Source organism: Schistocerca nitens, chromosome 8, assembly GCF_023898315.1.
Source record: "Schistocerca nitens isolate TAMUIC-IGC-003100 chromosome 8, iqSchNite1.1, whole genome shotgun sequence".
Taxonomy (NCBI): domain Eukaryota; kingdom Metazoa; phylum Arthropoda; class Insecta; order Orthoptera; family Acrididae; genus Schistocerca; species Schistocerca nitens.
This window is the reverse complement of record NC_064621.1, coordinates 610,928,025-610,948,368: the sequence shown is the minus strand read 5'-3', so window position 1 is coordinate 610,948,368 and position 20,344 is coordinate 610,928,025. Positions and strand designations below refer to the sequence as shown.

General features: G+C 37.8%; 1 protein-coding gene across 4 annotated transcripts in view; it reads right to left on the bottom strand.

The window, feature by feature from the left end:
* Nucleotides 1-973: 973 nt before the first annotated feature.
* The window catches only part of LOC126198851 (glucosamine-6-phosphate isomerase), a 122,648-nt gene continuing 103,277 nt past the window's right edge, over nt 974-20,344 (bottom strand). For all 4 annotated transcript variants that reach the window (XM_049935438.1, XM_049935437.1, XM_049935440.1 and 1 more), the window contains one exon: nt 974-1,245. In XM_049935438.1, the coding sequence (XP_049791395.1) occupies nt 1,223-1,245 (23 nt within the window). In that variant the 3' untranslated portion in view covers nt 974-1,222. The remainder of the gene's footprint in view (nt 1,246-20,344) is intronic.

Here is a 20,344-nt window from a genome sequence, read left to right as displayed (position 1 = left end):
TTACTGCAATCGCGGGTACCTCTTTCCTTCCATGAGATCACATGCCCACTGTTTGCGTGCCTATACTCTTCCGTAGTCGGGTATTTAGAGCACCTCCTGACCATTCCATGGCAATGTGTGTAATGGGTGCTCACCACGTATGCTGATAAGCTGGTCGAGGATTAATCTCCAACTTGTTCTGGCTATTGGCTACTGCCAGCTCACTGAAGACTGTCCAGGACACTCACTTTGCTGGATGCCACCTAAGACCGTCCAGCGTTTTCACTTCGCTGGACGTCAACCGTGGCTGTCCAGAGCTCTTGCCTCACTGGACACCATCTCTGACCACTCAGGTCTCCTGCCTTGCTGGACTCTGACTGCTAATCATCCTCATAAAGTGGTGCTACTGCTACCAGCCAACCACTGCCTCATAGACTGCATCTGTGTTATTCTATTTCAGTTCATTAGTGGCAATAAAAGTGAAGTTGTTCTTGGCTAATTGCACACCTCATTTGCAGTGCCTTGCTCCTTCCAGTCACAAATACAAAATTACAGCTCCTAATGAAGCATCAATATCCCAGCACAGATCTACAAGCTAACTACAGATTATGTTTACACACAGTTCGTCACCAATGAACAACATCTCTGGCACTTGTAATTCTGTGGCCACACGTGCAGTGGTGCGGTCTGCAGATTTACGAGGACTGACCAAGTAGTGTAGCTTCAATCCACTGACTCAATCAGAATTGGCCAAAAGAGAGGTGAAGAAATAGGGTCTCTGTGGTTGCACACCTGAAACTTAATGGATCAGTTACTATTTTTTAAAAACTTGAAGAAAAGCTGAAAGGTAATTAAAAATACTATCCTAGGACAATAAGCAAGGAAGTACTTCATAGATAATTGGAAGACAAAGAAATGGCTTTTTAAAAGTCAAAAATATGTATCAGTTGTGGGTCAATACAGAAACTTCAGTTTCTAATTTGTAATAAATTGTTTTCATGATTGGAATGTATTATTTAATCCATAAAAAACATAATTACACCTCAAAACAGCACAATAAACAGTATATATAAAATTTCAATAGAAAACATTATTATTTCTGATAAAATTCTTGGCTTTTGATCCATTTGTTGTGATGATATGAAGTAACCCCAACTCAGATTTACCAGTGTTAATGTGTAAAGGCACTTCCTTGCATTACTTATCACCATCTGCACCCATCATCATTCCAGCATCTATCAGCTTACTGTGTACATTCCACAGATTCTGTAAAATATAAAATAAAAAGAGTTGTTCTAGTAATTTGACAACATTGAAAAATAGAGATCAAAATGTGAAATTAGATTTTGATGAAAACTCAAAATGATTCAATAGTGAAAAAAGTGAGCAGGAATTTGTTTCAGTGCAAATTTATGTAATACTGCAAATATAAATCTGCCACAAGTGAAGAATATTCTAGATTCTGAACACATTAAATTATAGTGTCCATTGTATTAAATTTTAAAAAATGAAATACACAAGACTTTAGTTTCAGCAACTATTATCAACATATGTCTCCACATATAATACTCTATGAAGCTATCAACAACAGCAGTCCCATATACTTCAAGCTAAATTTGGAGATGACCGGGATTAGTCAAAAATGTGGAAATACGAAGAGAAATGCATGTTTGAACATAAATACAGATGCCAGCCAAACCTGAAGGTTGTGATGTTTTATGTGATGAAGAACATCTGTGCAATGTCCTCAAGACATTGCATGTATCAGTCATGGTCAGAACAGTGTCCTGTGCAGTTGCGAGTGCACTGTGTGTGACCTACACGAAGTTGAACGTAGGACACTGTTGGTGCTCCTATGGTGGGTGCTTCCTTAGCCAAGGTAGCTGAAGTGTTTGGTGTTTTCAAGAGGCACCATACTGAAGATCTATACTGCATACAGGGAAGGTGGTGAAACACCATCTGCTACACGACAACAAAGATGAAAGAGCATGTTGAGTGACTGCAACAGATGGCCATTGAAGAAGATTGCAACAAAAAATATGACGACAACAGCAGCTAAATTCACAGCAGAACTGAATGTTGTACTTGTGAACCTTGTCAGCACCAAAACAATATGTAGGGAGTTTCATCAGCAGGGAGTTGTAGGCAAGCCTGAATTTCAAAACCACTCATCAGTCATGCAAATACCTATAATAGGAAAATGCGGTTTCAAAGCCATAAAACCTCACTACGGAGCAATGGAAGAAAGTAATTTGGTCAGATGAGTCTTGTTTCAGACTGTTTCCAGTTTCTAGTCGAGTGAGTGTACCAAGAGTGAAACATGACAAATGTTTGGTGATGATTATGGTGGCCATACCATGGTATTCTATGGTCCCCATGGTTACTCTGCTGAGGATGATGTGACCATTTTAGCTGATCAGGTGCATCCCATGGTATAAAGTTTGTTCCCCAATGGTGGTGCTGTGTTCCAAGATGACTAGACCCCCATTCACACATCTCACATCGTCCAGGGCTTGTTTTGTGAGCACACGAATGAATTGTCACATTTCTCCTAGACAACACAGTCACCAGATCTCAATTTCAGACAACTGGAAGCTGTTTTGAATGCCAAAGGTTTTCCTACACTGTATAATGCATAGTATCATGCTGGGTTTTTCGTGTTTCCATATTTTTGTCCATCCCCCATAAGTTACCAACATCTTTGATGCAAAAATCTCTAAAAAGTAAATACCAGCCACACCTGTAGTGTATTATTTGATCTGATATATTTCTCAGTGCAGACAGTATGAAAGAAAAACAGTACAGCATTCGGTATCATTATGATTTGTCATATTATCAGACAAGAGGCAGGAAGCTTCAAGTAAGCATGAGACATAAGCTAGACTATAAAAAACTATCTGGAAAGTTGTTTAATAAATTCAAATGCCTTTCTCTTGTTGCAGTCCATTGTATTTGTATTTATAAAATGAATATTTATATAATTGCTGTGGAAAATGGAAACAGAGCAAATATGCTATTAGAAATATTTTCAAAAGGATGTGACAAAATACAATAAAAATATATTAACATAAATGACTGAAATAATAAGATAATGGAGAAACAAGAGGAGGGTACAGGAACTAACCCATAGTGATAATAATAATAACATCCTGGGAGTAATGCCAGATGAGGTGTAGTGGGCGCTTCAGACCTTCCACACGGGCACATTTGCTCAGAAAAGATTCATCCAGTCTTTTTTGAGTAAAATACATTTTATACAAAACTATAAGTGTGTATATAATGGTGAACTTTTAAGTTGTCTAGAACCTGCAGAGAATGGAGGAAACAAACTCAACTACAGAATTTCAAATGGGAGCGTGAGAAGAAGTTGGTACCATTGAAAAGAACACACTAAAATATTTGATCAGAGAACTCTTCCTCACAGTTCCACACCATATTATGCCACTCTGTGGAAGTGAATGGGCACTGTTGACAAAAAAGCTTTCATTTCTTCATTGCTAGTGCCATTACTTTTTTAGTTTGAATATGCTATTCATTCAGTAATGCCATGTTCTAATGAAGAGGTAGGCCTTTTCAGCATAGACATAGTAAATGGAGAATGTAGTCACAAATATTTACAATGAGAGCAGGTTTAAACAAATAAATATGAAGATCGTCCATGCAAGTCACAGCATGTTTCTGGCAACTGAAGGCACAACTCTGCCAGAGTGGCAAGGTGCAACCGACTCACTATCATAACAACGCAGTCGGTGGATGTGATGTGTTATCAACCACTAGGACAGAATCAGTGTACTCTAGATAGATGCCTGCATCTAGAATAAATTCCATGTGTAAGCCTGAGAAATTCTTTTAAATGTTTTTGTAGCAAGTGCATGAGGCAGGACATGGATACCAGTCTGGTGTTCACCTAGTGGGATGTGGGAAACTGCCTAAAGCCACATAGGCTGGCCAGTAAACCAATCCTTGTCGTCTAACTGTTGGACAGATTCAAACTGGTGCTGGCATGCCTTCCCTTATCTCAGAAACTAGTGCATTGTGGGCTGATAGAAGAGGGTCAGTGACTTGATCGTCACAGTCATCAAATTTAGTTCCCCAAAATGATTTCTTTCGAGGATGCATCAAAGACACTGTGTATCAACAGTGTTGTTCAGCATAGAGAGCATTCTGTTCATCTATTACCGCAAAACCAAAATGGATTAATGCAATCTTTTCTAATAATTTGATGTGTTAAAACAGCAAATAAAGTTTATTCAGAATTAAGAGAGTAAGGAAAAGTTATTCCCTACTGCAACATTACACAGCAATTCCAATATCCTACAAACTTTCCTTTCCTTAAGCACTGTTTAAATCATCTTTTTCAGGAAGTTTTATTTGTTGATGTCACCTATATGGCAGAGTAAGGAGAGAGGGGGGAGAGGAGGAAAGGTATTCAGATTTAAGAGCTCCTTTCAACAGTATTTTTTTCTTGCATGTTCTCATAAGAAACTCTCAAAATGAGTTTGTTTTCTTCATTTTGCAGCATCTTACAGGCAATGTAAAGTCCACCATTCTATTTACCCATAGAGATTAGCATAAAAACCATTTCGTCAAAAAAAGAGTGAATGTGTCATTTGTGAGAAACACTGGCTGACGCACCTCATATAAAGCCAGGCAGTGACAGTGTTTTGATGGAAATTATTTAAGTTGGAGAAGAGTAATGCAGAAGGCACTATCGTCTGCAGAAGAAGTAATTGTCTCTCACCCTTGGGTCTGAATGAGCTGCCTTTCCCTTTAAACTCCCCCTACCTATCCCTCTCTCCTCCATGAGGAAGGAACAATTAGTTCAAAGAGCTAGGAAACATATTGCTTATACTTTTCTGTGTCTCTCTCTGGAGTGCTATACATTTTGCTTTCCATTTCTTGAAGGTAAGTCCTGACCAGCAAATGGAACTGACACAATATGACAATGTTATCATAGAAAATCCTTGGTAGTATACAGAAGAACTGAATCAGAAAGTTGTCACAACTGTGCCATTTTGCTGTAGTGACAAATGGCATTGTATATTAGCCAGTTAACTTCTTAATTCCCCTCAATGACAAACGGCCATGTGCTATTTTACCATTGCTAAATTGTTAAAATTACAATTTAATAAAGAAATATCCAATGCCATGAAAAATTCTTCTTCACAGTTAATCTGAGTGTGGCACAAATGGAAAGAGCTGTGAAGAATTGTTATTGAAGACATCCAAACCTCGGTCACATTAAGAGTAAGATTATGAAGATCTTGATGTGTAACAGTAACATGTGATACTGACAATTTGGATCTGTATAACATAACCCAGTAGAAGCAGGACTGAACTTTGAGAAAAGTCTTACATTATATTATATTATATTGAGATGCAGTGAGTAATATAAGGAAATTAAATAATTTGGTCAGGATCATATTCAGCTGCAGTGATGACAACAGACCATCTAACAATAGAATCAGCAAAATTACAGTGTTCAATCTATTGCGAAGAACATAAGTATATTTCTCAACTTCCTGTGTGTCCAGCATTCTCCTAACACAAAGCAATCCATTACTTGACATTGTATAAAGTGAAGTTTGTAATTAATCCTCATGTCTCTTTTTATTCGTGGTGAGTGCAGGGAAAAGTCCTACAATGGAAACTATCAGATGGAGCTCTGGCTTCAAACAGTGCAGAACTGAAGGGGATGTATATGTTACACAGAGACAGCTTCTTTTTAAACAATGTATAATAAGACAACAGGAAATCTTCAGTGCTTTTGCTAAATGATTTTTCACAAAGCTGAAGGTAAAGTAGAATGTCATGCAGAGAAGTTGTAGACAGAATGGAAAAAATTCATGTTGCAATACAAATAATACCATTCTGGAATTAAATTATTTAACTGCAAAGTGAAATGATGTACGTTTTGTGCTGTGTAAGAACATGTGATGCATAATCACACACACACACACACACACACACACACACACACACACAGCACCTATATTCTAAGGATAAATTATATGAACACACGTAAGTTATTCAGGTATTAGTGTAGTGTCAACAAGAAAATACAAGATGATAAATCTATGCAAACCTTTAATAGTTTTCACATAAAATTCACACATTAAAAAACAAATATGTTAATTACAATCACAGTTATTGTTATTATTCTTATTATTATTATTATGTAAGGAGTAACACACAATCACTGGAAGTATGAACTTAGGAATAGAATTTCACAGTGGTAGAATCTAATGAAAAGTTCACAGAATTTCAGTTGCATCAAATAATGTGTGCACTCCATCAATATTCTCTTAGTCAAGATCTGAAAAGAACATGGGTAAATTTTCATGGACATACAACTGCCTACTGTGATTAAAATGTGAAACATTTCATGAGAATTTTCAACTATAGGAAGCAGTTACAAAAAAATGGCCCTGGGTGTCTATTTCAACAACTATGAAGTGCTACTGTGTAACCTGAGACGGTAAGATTAGGTCAAATTGACAACAAAAGTTTTCTAACATGCTATTACAGCATCATAACTAATTTTACTATTTGAATACAAAATGCGGAAACTTCGCCAAATTAATGCTTCAGAAAATAAATACCACTGACACAGTGTGACAAAATGCGTCACATTTACAGCTGGTGAAGGTTTGTGTGTGTTTTTTGTTGTTATTGTTGTTTCACAATATTTCTTATTTTTCACAGCAAAGAAGTGAGACAATAACTGTTTCGAACAGTACCACTACTTTTCTATTCATTCATGTCACTCTGTGATAAAAGAAAGATAAGGATTTAACACTGCCAGTGACAGGGTTTTTAAAGACATAGGACAAGTTTGGATAGGACCGAGATTGGGATGGAACCATCTTAACATTTGTCTTGAGCGACTCAGGGAAGTAATGCAAAATCATAAATCTGAATGGTTGGTCGAGTTTGAAATCCACTCCTCCTGTACTCTGAAAGTTACTCTGAATGTTTTATACTATAAAGGGAATGAACAACAAAACAACATTACATGAAACATTACACAGTGAAAGAGGAACTTCAACAGTAAACACAAAACTATTACATGATGGTCATCTTTCAAGCAGCATGAATCAATTGAACAACACGAATAACTGGCTAAATAAATCTGAGGTGAAGAACTGTGAACAAGGTGGCAGTGCATAGGAATAAAAAAGGGAAGGGAAGATATATAAAATAGACAACAAGCAGTGTTGTTGTTGTTGTTGTTGTTGTTGGTGGTGGTGGTGGTGGTCTTTAGTCCAAAGGCTGGTCTGATGCAACTGTCCACACTAGCTCTTTCTGCAAATCTTTCCATCTCTGCATAACTACTGTAACCTACATTGACTTGAATCTGGTTGCTGTAGTGAAGCCATTGTCTCCCTTTACAACAATTACACCTCACATTTCCTTCGATTACAATATTAACTATTTCTTGATGGCACTGGATGTGCTCCACCAGCCCATCTCTTCTTTTAATCTAACTGTGCCATAAATTCTTTTCGTTCCCAATTTGATTCAATACCTATTAACTAGTTATCCAATCTACACCTCAGCATTCTTCTCCAGCACCACACTTCAGACACATCTCTTCTCTTCTCGTCTGTGCCGATTATTTTCCATGTAAGGCTACACTCCACACAAATACTTTCAAAAATATATTGGGAGAATTTTTTGGGTCACCAGTCTCCTGACGGGTTTGATGCGGCCTGCCACAAATTCTTGTCCTGCACTGACGTCTTCATCTCAGAATGGCACTTGCTGCATAAGCCCTCAATTATTCGTTGGATGCATTCAAATCTCTGTCTCCCTCTGTTGTCTTTACCATCTACAGTTCCCTCTAGTACAAAGGAAATTATTACTCATATCGCCCTGTCCCATCTTTATGTCCATTTTCTATGTGTTCCTTTCTTTGCTGATAACTTCCTCGTTCTTGAGCTTATCAGTCCCCCTACTTTTCTACAACCTCCTATAGCATTTAATTCACTGGATTCCAATGTTCCCACAGATGGTGATTCAATTCAAAATTATGCTATAGTGCTTTTAGAAAAAGGCTTCCTAACACTGAAATTTATATTTTAAGTTGATTTATTCCACTTCTTCAGAACAGCTTTTCTTTCTATGAGAAGGAAGGAGTACGAGACAAATGTTTCTACGGAAGGGAGTTTAAAAGAAACAGGTGAAACATAATGTAAAAACTAAAACTTCAGAGCAACATGAATCAAAATTAAATGGGGTGGTGGAAGAGAATAGTTCTAGAGGTGTGAGATGATTAAGAGGAAGAGATGGAGTGAGAAGACAAGAAGAAAAGTGAGAAAAGAAGGCTGCACAGGAGAAGGGGCAGTAGTATTACCTAAAATGAGGGCTCCACATATGTGTTGACAATATCAGCATTTCACTTGTTGGTAGATATATCTTATTTATTTACCCTTACCTTCACTGTAGACATTTCCTGACCAACAGTCAGTTACTTCAACTTCAGTACCTACTTATTTGCAAAGCTGCTACTGAGCTAACTGTGTTTCAGATGAAAGTAATGGGCTGCCTACTTGCCAGCTGGCAAAACAGGACCAATTGGAACTGAATTCATAAATTTGTAAGTGCAAAATCAAAAGTATAATATTTTCGCTTCTATTATGTTAAAAGAACGAAGTGCCTCAAAAGGGATTTTACAATTTAGAATGACATAAAGCTGTTCTTGTCATTCTTTACCAAGATAAATCAAGTTTTTCCCTTCTAGTTTTCTTAAGGTTCAGTATGATGTCTAATTAGACGCACAACCCAGATGATTCCACTGTATGCCAAATGCACTGCAGCATGCAGGCACAATGGCTTCAACTGTGGAATACAGAGCTGGCTGAGGTAGTGTAAAAGCTCTATCTTTAAAAAGTCCCGAAAGTGGAAACCAAAACTAACATCTGAGGTGACCATACAGTTAGTCCAATACTCACAATGGAACCATCAATGAGGTAACTTCAGACTTTATTAGGATAAGAGAGGTGAGAAGGCATCTCGACAGACACACATACAGCATTCTTTATTATCATCATAAATCTGTCGAATAAAAAAATTTTGCAGCACATCAAAATATGCAAGTCTATTGGTTGTTATGATTTGAGAAATCATCAAGTTTGCTCTTGCTTAAGGTACATAACATAATAAGTTTTGGACCAATGCAAATATTTTCCAATTATTGCTATGGATTTTCAGTGCCCCACGCCAAGAGTTATGTCTTCATGTTGCAATATAACTGAAAACTGACTCACTATTGAAATTCTTTTTTGAATAAACTCATAGTTTTCATCCAACCAATTAGCACCTCTCAATAAAATTTATTGTGAACCATGTTATCTGTGCCTTTCACTTCTTACACTGAAGTAATTCTGCATGGTTTCAGATGCAAACATTTCCTCAGTACTTGTCAAAAACTAACACATAGAATGCCCAGCTAAGGAGCAGAACTATTGACAAATATTTTCTCAAGACTTCTCCAAAGGTTACACTATTCAGCTATACCCATTCAGGCTACTTCTGCATGTTTTCCAGTGGCAACTTTCATTACATCTACATCAACATGGCTACTCTGCAAATCACACAGAAGTGCCTGGAAGACTGTTCATCGAACCACATTCACAATAATTCTCTATTATTCCACTCTCACACAGCGCACAGAAGAAGAAGAAGAAGAAACCTATATCTTTCTGTGTGAACTCCAATTTCCCTTATTTTATAACGATGATCATTTCTTCCTATGTTGGTTGGCATCAACAAAATATTTGCGCATCCAGAGGAGAAAGTTGGTCCCAATTCCTGTACCACGTCCATGCCACTCTCTCTCCTATTTCTCGATAATACAAAACATGCTGTCCTTCTTTGAAATTTCTCAGTGTACTCTGTTAATCTTATCTGCTAAGGACCCTGAAATGCATAGCAGTACTCTAAAAGTGGATGACAAGTGTAGTGTAGGCAGTCTCTTTAGTAGATCTGCTGCATCTTCTAAGTATTCTACCAAAGGAACACAGTCTTTGGCTCACCTTCCCTACAACACACTCTGTGTGTTCTTTCCAATTTAAGTTGTTTGTAATTGTAATTCCTAGGTATTTAGCTGATTTTTGGCCTATAAATTTGATTGATTTATAACACAACTGAAGTTTAAGGGACCCCTTTGAGCACTTATATGGATGACATCACTCTTTCATTTATTTAGGGTCAAGTGCCATTTTTACACCTTAAGAAGGTCCTTCCTAAATCATTTTGTAATTTGTTTTGATATTCTGATGACTTTACTCAATGATAAATGACAGCATCATCTGCAAACAACTTATGATGGCTCAGAAATCACTCCTGTTTCACTCAATGACTTTCCGTCAACTACTACGAATTGTGACCTCTCTGACAGGAAATCACAAATCCAGTCACATAACGGATACAATGTTCCATAAGCATGTAATTTGATTACACGTCACTTGTGAGGTGTGGTGTCAGAAACCTTCTGAAAATCTAGAAACTGTCGATAGTGCTCAACATTTTGTATGAGTAAAGAAATAGTTATGTTTCGAAAGGACAATTTTTTTTTAGATCTGTGATGACTATGTTTCAACACATCATTCTCTTAGAGGTAATTCATAATGTTCAAACACAATATATGTTCCAAAATCTTGCTGCATATCAACGTTAATGACATAAGACTGCAATTTAGTGGATTAACCCCACTGCCTTTCTTGAATATTGGTGTGACCTTGTGACGAAGCAAGCTGGGATATTTTTACTTACCCTGCCTCCTTAAATTTGGTTTTTTTTTTTTTTTTTTTTTTTTTTTTAGTATTAACATCTGTGAGTAATCTGCATTTTCATAAAATAGAAAGGTTGGGCTTCAGTTTTTAAAGAATATAACACCAGATCTTATTTTGTGCTTAGTTTTATGTATGTAATTGATTTTCTAATTTATTTCAACTATTCCTAGTTGGTATCTTTTGTTATAGGGTGAAATCAGTAATTGTTTCATAACTTAAATTCTATTGTTGACATATAAACATACATAAATTCTGCAATAATTGTAAACATTTGGAAGACAAAATATGAGCACTCTTTAAGTATTTATTTGGCTCTATTCGAAAACATGTTAGTAAAGCCAGCTATTAATTAATTTCAAATTAATTAACATTTTTGTCAAAAGTATTGTTTGTGTAACAATATTGGTTAATTTCTGATTTAAACAAATAATTTGGCCTAACTCTTGTAATAGAAGAAACTGTTAAAAGAACCAATTTTTTGATGTATTCAGTTAATTTAACGAGTTAAGTTTTAATTGTAATTTCTGTAAATTTAGCTTCACACAATGTGTAAGTTCAGTACCTATTATTGTGAGGATATATAAGGGCCCAATTTTTGGTCATAAGACAGTCAGTACACAGCTGAGTTTCAGACAAGGAACCTGTGTTGGTTAGAATGACAACAATGCATCAACTTAACAGTGAAATAAGTGTTACAACAATAGGCCTTGTGTTAAAGCAATGACAGTGACTGTTCAATTTATCTGAAAGACTGAACTGTGTGGTTAGACTTTTACTGCTTGTAGATGTACAACAGTAAACTATAGTAGCAGTATGTGGATGTTCACCTGGACACTATTAATGAGGCTTATGGAAAGTTAAACAATAGTGCACTAGCCACATTAAATGTGTATATGGTGGGGGTTATGAAAAGTGAAAGTAAAAAAGACTGTGAAATGTAACTGTGCATCTGTTGGCTACATCATTTGAAGTAGTCTGTGTTTGACTTCCACACCCCATTTTTCAGCCAGTACATCGACGCCGAGGACAATCAAATCAATAAAGAAATAAAGTAGGTGAAGCGCTACATGTGGTGCCCCGACATGAGTACTATTGGATGTGGGCACAATAAACTAGAACTCACGAACTGTGACAGTGAAGTGTGAACTCGTGTGGTTTACAGTACAGTTTTAAATGGAAGAGATGATACAGCCAATCAGCGCTGGGGTTTCATAACGAAGAAGGTGCAGCAGCCAATCAGTGAGCAGGTTCTATGGAAGCAGCCATTGAATACTGGAGCAGCCAATCAGCACGCAGGTGGAAACAGCTGATTGCAGGTAAACAAGATGCCTTGCTGAGAGAATTACAACTTGCCGCAGCTGTGCACTTCCAGGTGACAACCACAAGAAACACAGCAGGGCAGCAGCAGCAGATGAGTAATTAAAAACAAGGTAATTCATTACAAAAGCTATGTTGTATTAAGTGATACATAATGAGTGACCTTAACGAACAAGGGACAACAGGAGACTGGTTCTGTAGACGGTAGTAATTATAAATCAGACATGAATGTAACTTGGAAGGATGGGGAAAGAAAGTCCTATTGTAAAGAGCAAAATGGACAAAAACAGTAATGATGTCGGTGTTATTATTAAGATTAAGGAGGAGGAATCTAGTAGCGAAAATCAGCAAGGGCAAAATTTTATGGCAGATGGAAATTTGGAAGCGATGTTAAGGCAGATTTTCAGTAATACCAGTAGCATGAAAGAAGATAATAGTAGTATGAAAAAAGGCATTAATGCAGTAGAAAAGAAAACTGAAAGCATTAATCTGACACGGTTAACTTAAAAGATGAACTGAAGAAAGAAATTAAAAAGGAAAATAATATAGTTAACACTGATCTTTCAGAATTAAATAAGTAGTTTGATGAGGTAGTTAAAGATTGTGATAATACTAATGAGAAATCATCATTTGGTAGTAAATTTGTAGAAGAGAGAGAGAGAGAAACTTTGTGATGACAATAGTAGGAAGGTGGAGGTGTCCAAGAAACAATGTGCTGAAAATAGGGTTAAACTTGAGAACCAAAGCAATCAGATTAAAAATGATTTTGAAACAGATGTAGAAATCAAGAGTGCAGTAGTGGTAGAAAGTGAAAGTGGGGCTGATTCTAACAGCAGTTGTAATGATGCTAGCAATGACGAATCCAGTAGTGATGAGGATGAGGTATGGGAATTTATAATTGATAATGATGGCAATGTGTTAAGTAAAGAAAAAATAAATGAGGATAATGTTAGGTCTAATGAAGAGTTAGGGTTTGAGAGCAGTACAGAGGACCTTGCTACCTGTTATTTGACTATGTCTGATGGTAAGCAGGGTGATAGTTTTTCCAGGGAAAGGATTAATGAGGATTTGTTGTAGGAAGATCATATGGTAAGTAAAAAGGAAGTGTGGCACCCTGTAATAACAGCAAGGGTACAAGGGATACATGTTAAGTGTTTACTGGCCAGTGGTAGTGACTTGAATGGCATTTCACAGGCATTTTTGGAATCTATCAAGAACACAGAGGGTATAGTGGTGATGCATGTTGCTGGAATAAAAATTATTGGTGCTACTTGCAAGCTATTAAAGAGTGTGAAACAAGAGATAGTATTAACTGTGGAATAGGCAAGACAGTTGTTGGAGTGCAATTTCTTGGTAATTCAAAATCTCAGCTTTGATGTAATATTTGGGAATAATTCCTTGTGTAGTTAGCAAGTAGGGGGTTCAACAATCTGTGCTGGACTCATTATGTGGTGATAACGCTTACCCCAGATGTCTGTCTCATTTTTCATGTTTCCTGAGGCAGTCAAACTCTTCTACTATCCTATCTGTAGTTTATAAGTGAATCAGAATTATTCTATCTTCTACTTTCATGCAATTTTGTGCAATTGGATACTTAAGTATAGGGATCAGTTAGAAAAATTTTCTCTAATGTTACATATATATTATGTTGTGATAGTGGTAAGTAATGCAATCATAAGAGGATGGATGAAAATAAAGTGGTACCATGGTTAAAGAATTTGTCAAAAAAAGAGGTAAGGTAAACAGAAAATGAAAGGTGTTAGTATGTGTAATGAAGTATGTGTAAATGAAGTAATCAGCTTATTGGTGCAGAAGCAGAGGCAATATGCATTACAAGCCATTTTAAATATGAGTTATTAATATTAATTGTGGTATAATAGAAGTGCTTGTGTTCAGTGCAGTTAGTATATAGAGATAACTATCTAACCATAGAAGTGTCATGGTACAGCCTTGTTTAACATTAAGGACTTACAACTTTAGACATAGTTGCCTGGAGTAATGTATGTGAAAAGAATAAGCAATGTTTGTATGTATATCAATATTCAGGCTAGAATCTTAAGCAGTTTGATAGAATACAGTGAAATAATATTATTTCTGAGCAATAATTTTGCCTGATCAGTAATGAGAGTTAAGTTTGCCTTAGCATAAGGATCTGTTATTGTGGAGTGTTTTTCAGTAGAGTCAATTTTGCATTAGTTAAGCAGAGCAGGTGTTTATTTATTACATAATGAAGCAACAAGGAAATAATAAACTAATGAATAATGTTAGAGTCTTAATGGTTAGGGAGCCTGTCTCTCCAGTAGGGATATTTTTTGAGAATGCACTCCACTAGCTAATGAGATAAGAAATGTAAGTGAAATAATGGAGTGACAGACATGATTAATGCAAACAATAAATGTATACAAACAAATGTGGTGTAACTATATTGAGGATCTAATTGTGAACTAAGCAACATTGGCTACTGTGTATATTGTGCAATTCATGACACTGCTGCTGGGAGAATGAGAGCTTAACAGAGAGAACAATATTTTTGTGAGGTACAAAACATATAATGCTGCATCACTGGATCTATAGGTTATCTGAAAACTTATATTCGTGTTCTGAGGAATTATGAGCTTGAGGAGGTTAATACTGGGATGAAAAACAATAAGTTTGCTGATTAACTGATAACTGTGGTGCTAGACTGATGTGAATATTCTGATTGGTCAACCATTTGGTAACATCTTGTGATTTTGTGAGGATTTAATTTTCTGTTTGACTGAGAGTAGTGCTCAGAGAATGGAGAAATAGAGCAATGATTTGGTACAACTTCAATCCCTTTTATTTTGATTTGAGAAGTAATTAAGTTTTTTAATGGTGACTCTATTCTTTTTTTTCATAATGTAATGATTAGTAAATCTATGCTATTGCACATCTTGAGTTTTTGTTATTTTGCAAATGGGAAAGGAAAAAATCTTTCAAGTTCAACCATTTTCAGACAGTTATGACTTAGAGTAATGTTTGGTAGTGTAATGTGCACTTGATTTTAAAATTTTTCCTACTCACCACCTTTCATACTATAGTCAATTTTAGTGCTAATTGTTGTAATGTCATGAGAACTAGTAATGTATATATTTATGAAATAATGACTATCACTTTTAGTGTGAAACGTTTTTTGTTAGCCTTAAGTTAGAAGTAAAGAAGCTGTGCTAAAGTAGGATATTTGTCTGATTTTTTCACATACTGTGGCAGAGGAGAACCACTTCCAAAGAAACTGATCACAGTGCATTTCCTAAGTAACTGCCACTTGGGTATGCTGAAAGCGTGTACAGCTTGGTGAGAAAGTGTGTTAAAGCTCATCGAAAAAGTGAAAGTGCTTGTGAAAATTACTAAACATTGAACAAGTGAAATTTTTTGTCTAAACATGAACTGCAATTTGCAGTGTAATTTAACTTCTTTACGACCCATAAGGATTAATTTTTTATTAAGCAAGACAGGACTTACAAAAATGATATGTACCTTTAAATGTAATCTTTGCTTACCCAGAAAAAACATCAGTTATGAAGACACTGTATGTAATTATTTTGTATGGGGATTTTTGTATGGCCAGTTCATATAAGTATAAATTTGAAAAGACATATGTACTGTAGTTTTTGATAAGATTTCTTATGTAATATTTTTTGTGTGTATATTTTAACCCAATGTCTGGGGTCACTTGTGGTCACTGAATTGTCCGGTTACCTACTTGCAATATCTACCTGGTCAATACAATGAGGGAGTGATGTGACAAAGCAAGTTGGGATATTTTTACTTACCCTCTTGTTTTGCCATCTGCCTCCTTAAATTCGTTTTTTTCACTTTTAAATAGTTGCATAAAATAGAAAGGTTGGGCTTCAGTTTTTAATGAATATAACACCAGATCTTATTTTGTGCTTAGTTTTATATATGTAATTGATTTTCTAATTTATTTCAACTATTCTTATTTAGTATCTTTTGTTACAGGGTGAAAACAGTAATTGTTTCGTAACTTAAATTCTGTTGTTGACATGTAAAACATATACACTCCTGGAAATTGAAATAAGAACACCGTGAATTCATTGTCCCAGGAAGGGGAAACTTTATTGACACATTCCTGGGGTCAGATACATCACATGATCACACTGACAGAACCACAGGCACATAGACACAGGCAACAGAGCATGCACAATGTCGGCACTAGTACAGTGTATATCCACCTTTCCCAGCAATGCAGGCTGCTATTCTCCCATGGAAACGATCGTAAGGATGCTGGATGTAGTCCTGTGGAACGGCTTGCCATGCCATTTCCACCTGGCGCCTCAGTTGGACCAGCGTTCGTGCCGGACGTGCAGACCGCGTGAGACGACGCTTCATCCAGTCCCAAACATGCTCAATGGGGGACAGATCCGGAGATCTTGCTGGCCAGGGTAGTTGACTTACACCTTCTAGAGCACGTTGGGTGGCACGGGATACATGCGGACGTGCATTGTCCTGTTGGAACAGCAAGTTCCCTTGCCGGTCTAGGAATGGTAGAACGATGGGTTCGATGACGGTTTGGATGTACCGTGCACTATTCAGTGTCCCCTCGACGATCACCAGTGGTGTACGGCCAGTGTAGGAGATCGCTCCCCACACCATGATGCCGGGTGTTGGCCCTGTGTGCCTCAGTCGTATGCAGTCCTGATTGTGGCGCTCACCTGCACGGCGCCAAACACGCATACGACCATCATTGGCACCAAGGTAGAAGCGACTCTCATTGCTGAAGACGACACGTCTCCATTCGTCCCTCCATTCACGCCTGTCGCGACACCACTGGAGGCGGGCTGCATGATGTTGGGGCGTGAGCGGAAGACGGCCTAACGGTGTGCGGGACCGTAGCCCAGCTTCATGGAGACGGTTGCGAATGGTCCTCGCCGATACCCTAGGAGCAACAGTGTCCCTAATTTGCTGGGAAGTGGCGGTGCGGTCCCCTACGGCACTGCGTAGGATCCTACGGTCTTGGCGTGCATCCGTGCGTCGCTGCGGTCCGGTCCCAGGTCGACGGGCACGTGCACCTTCCGCCGACCACTGGCGACAACATCGATGTACTGTGGAGACCTCACGCCCCACGTGTTGAGCAATTCGGCGGTACGTCCACCCGGCCTCCCGCATGCCCACTATACGCCCTCGCTCAAAGTCCGTCAACTGCACATACGGTTCACGTCCACGCTGTCGCGGCATGCTACCAGTGTTAAAGACTGCGATGGAGCTCCGTATGCCACGGCAAACTGGCTGACACTGACGGCGGCGGTGCACAAATGCTGCGCAGCTAGCGCCATTCGACGGCCAACACCGCGGTTCCTGGTGTGTCCGCTGTGCCGTGCGTGTGATCATTGCTTGTACAGCCCTCTCGCAGTGTCCGGAGCAAGTATGGTGGGTCTGACACACCGGTGTCAATGTGTTCTTTTTTCCATTTCCAGGAGTGTATAAATTGTGTAATAATTGTAAACATTTGGAAGACAAAATATGAGCATTCTTTAAGTATTTATTTGGCTCTACTCTTAAACATGTTACCAAAGCCAGCCCTTAATTAATTTCAAAGTAATTAACAGTTTTGTCGACTATTGTTTATGTAACATTATTTGTTAATTTCTCAATTTAAACAAATAATTCGGCCTAACTCTTGTAGTAGAAGAAACTGTTAAAAAGAAACAATTTTTCAATGTATTCAGTTAATTTAATGAGTTAAGTTTTAATCGTAATTTCTGTAAATTTAATTCAAACAATAAGTTCAGTACCTATTATTGTGAGGATATATAAAGGCCCAATTTTTGGTCACGGCTGAGTTGCAGATGAGGAGCCTGTGTCGGTTAGAATGACAACAATGCATCAACTTAACAGTGAAATAAGTGTTACAACAATAGGCCATGTGTTAAAGCAATGACAGTGACTGTTCAATTTATTTGAAAGTCTGTGAACTGTGTGGTCAGACTTTCACTGCTCGTAGATGCACAACAGTAAACTATAGTAGCAGTATGTGGATGTTCGTCTGAAAACTATTAATGAGGCTTATGGAAAGTTAAACAATAGTGTACTAACCACATTAAATGTGTATATGAGGGGTTGTGAAAAGTGAAAGTAAAAGACTGTGAAACATAACTATGCATCTGTCGGCTACATCCTATAAAGTAGTCCGCGGCTGACTTCCAAACCCCAGCCAGTATGTCTACACTGAGGACAATCAAACCAATGAAGAAACAAAGTTAGTGAACCCGTGCAACTTTCCCCTCTTTGGGAACAGATCTTTCGTCAAAGAAGTGGTTGTATATGACTGTTAGAACCAAACTGGTATACAATCTGGACCAGAAAACTTGATTTTATTAAGAGATTTAAGCTGCTCCACTACTCCAAGGATATCTACTTCTACGTTACTAATGTTGGCAGCTGTTCTTGATTCAAATTCTGAAATATTTACTTTGTTTTCTTTGCTGAAGGAATTTGAGAAAGGCTGTGTTTAGTAACTCTTCTTTAGCAGCATTGTCATCGACAGTATTTCCATTATTACTCTGCACAGAAGGCATTGGTTGTGTCTTGCAGCTATCATACTTTACAAACGACCAGGATCTCTTTGGATTTTCTGCCAGGTTTTGATACAAAATTTTATTGTGGAAACTATTATTAGTATATCACATTGATGACTGCGCTAAATTTCGAGCTTCTGTAAAAGAGCGCCAATCTTGGGGATTTCACGTTCATTTAAATTTGGCATGCTTTTCTTTTATTGTGTCTGCAACAGTATTCTGATCCTGTTTTGTGTACCATGGGGGGATCAGCTCCATCATTTGCTAATTTATTTGGTATAAATCTCTCAACTGCTGTTGACACTATTTTTTTAAATTCAAGCCACATCTGGTCTACACTTGCTTGTTAATTTGGAAGGACTGGAGATTGTCTCTCAGGAAGGTGTCAAACATATTTTTTTCTTTTTTTTTAATAAATATATTTTTCATTTATTTTTAGTGAATTTGGGAGTTACGATATTCAGCTTTGCTACAGCTACTCTGTGCTCACTAATCCCTGTATCTACTTTGGTGCTCATTCAGCTCAGGATTGTTTATTGCTATTTACTATTTGTGTGGGCTCATGAACTAACTGCTCAAAATAATTTTCAGAAAATGTATTTAGCACAATTTCGGATGATATTTTATACCTCCAGAATTAAACATGTGTTTCTGCCAACATATCGAGGGTAAATTAAAAGTCCCCACAAACTACAATTGTATGAGTCGGGTACATGTCTGAAATCAAACTAAAGTTTTCTTTGGACCTTTGAAAAATTGCATCATCTGAATCGGGAAGTCGATAAAAGGATCCAATTATTATTTTATTCCAGTTGCCAAGAATAATACCTGTCTACACTAACTCACAGGAACTACCTACTTCAATTTCACAACAAGGCAACCTACTTCTAACAGCAACAAATGCGCCAGCTAAACTGTGTTCGGCCTATCCTTTATTTAGGCTATCCTATCGGAACACTGTTAGGTTCTTCACAAAAAATTCTGCTGAACTGGTCTCCAGCTTTAGCCAGCTTTCAGTGTCTATAATGATTTGAACATCAATGCTTTCTATTAGTGCTTGGAGCTCTGATACTTCCTGAACACAGCTATGACAATTTACAACTGTTATACCGATGGTTCCTGTATCTACGTTCTTCCTGTGTTTGGCCCACACCCTTTGTGACTGAAGCCCTTTTTGTGTTTTTTCCCCGAGACCCTCTAACCTAAAGAACCGCCCAGTCCATGTTGCACAGCTCCTGCCACCTGTGTAGCCCCCCTCCTGTGTGTAGTGGACTCCTGACCTATTCAGTGGAACCCAAAAATCAACCACCCTATGGGACAAGTTGAGGAATCTGCAGCCTACATCATCACAGAACCGTCTGAGCCTCTAATTCAGAACCTCCACTCGCCTCTGTACCAGTTAGTCCTGTCGACTATGCTGCAATGGTGAGTTCTGGTTTCATTTCACAAGCAAGATTGGCAGTCTTAGCACTTCAGATAGCCACTTGACACCAGAGAGAATGTCCTGTGATCCAAAGTGACAAATACCATTGGTACCAACATGGCCACCACCTGCAGTTGGCTGCATCCTGTGCTCTCCATGGCATCCAGAAGGATCTGTTCCATGTCTGAAAAGACTCCATCCAGTATGCACACGGAGTGCACAATATCCCTAAGTGGGCCCATAACATGCCCAGCACTGGAGCTCTCAACTAC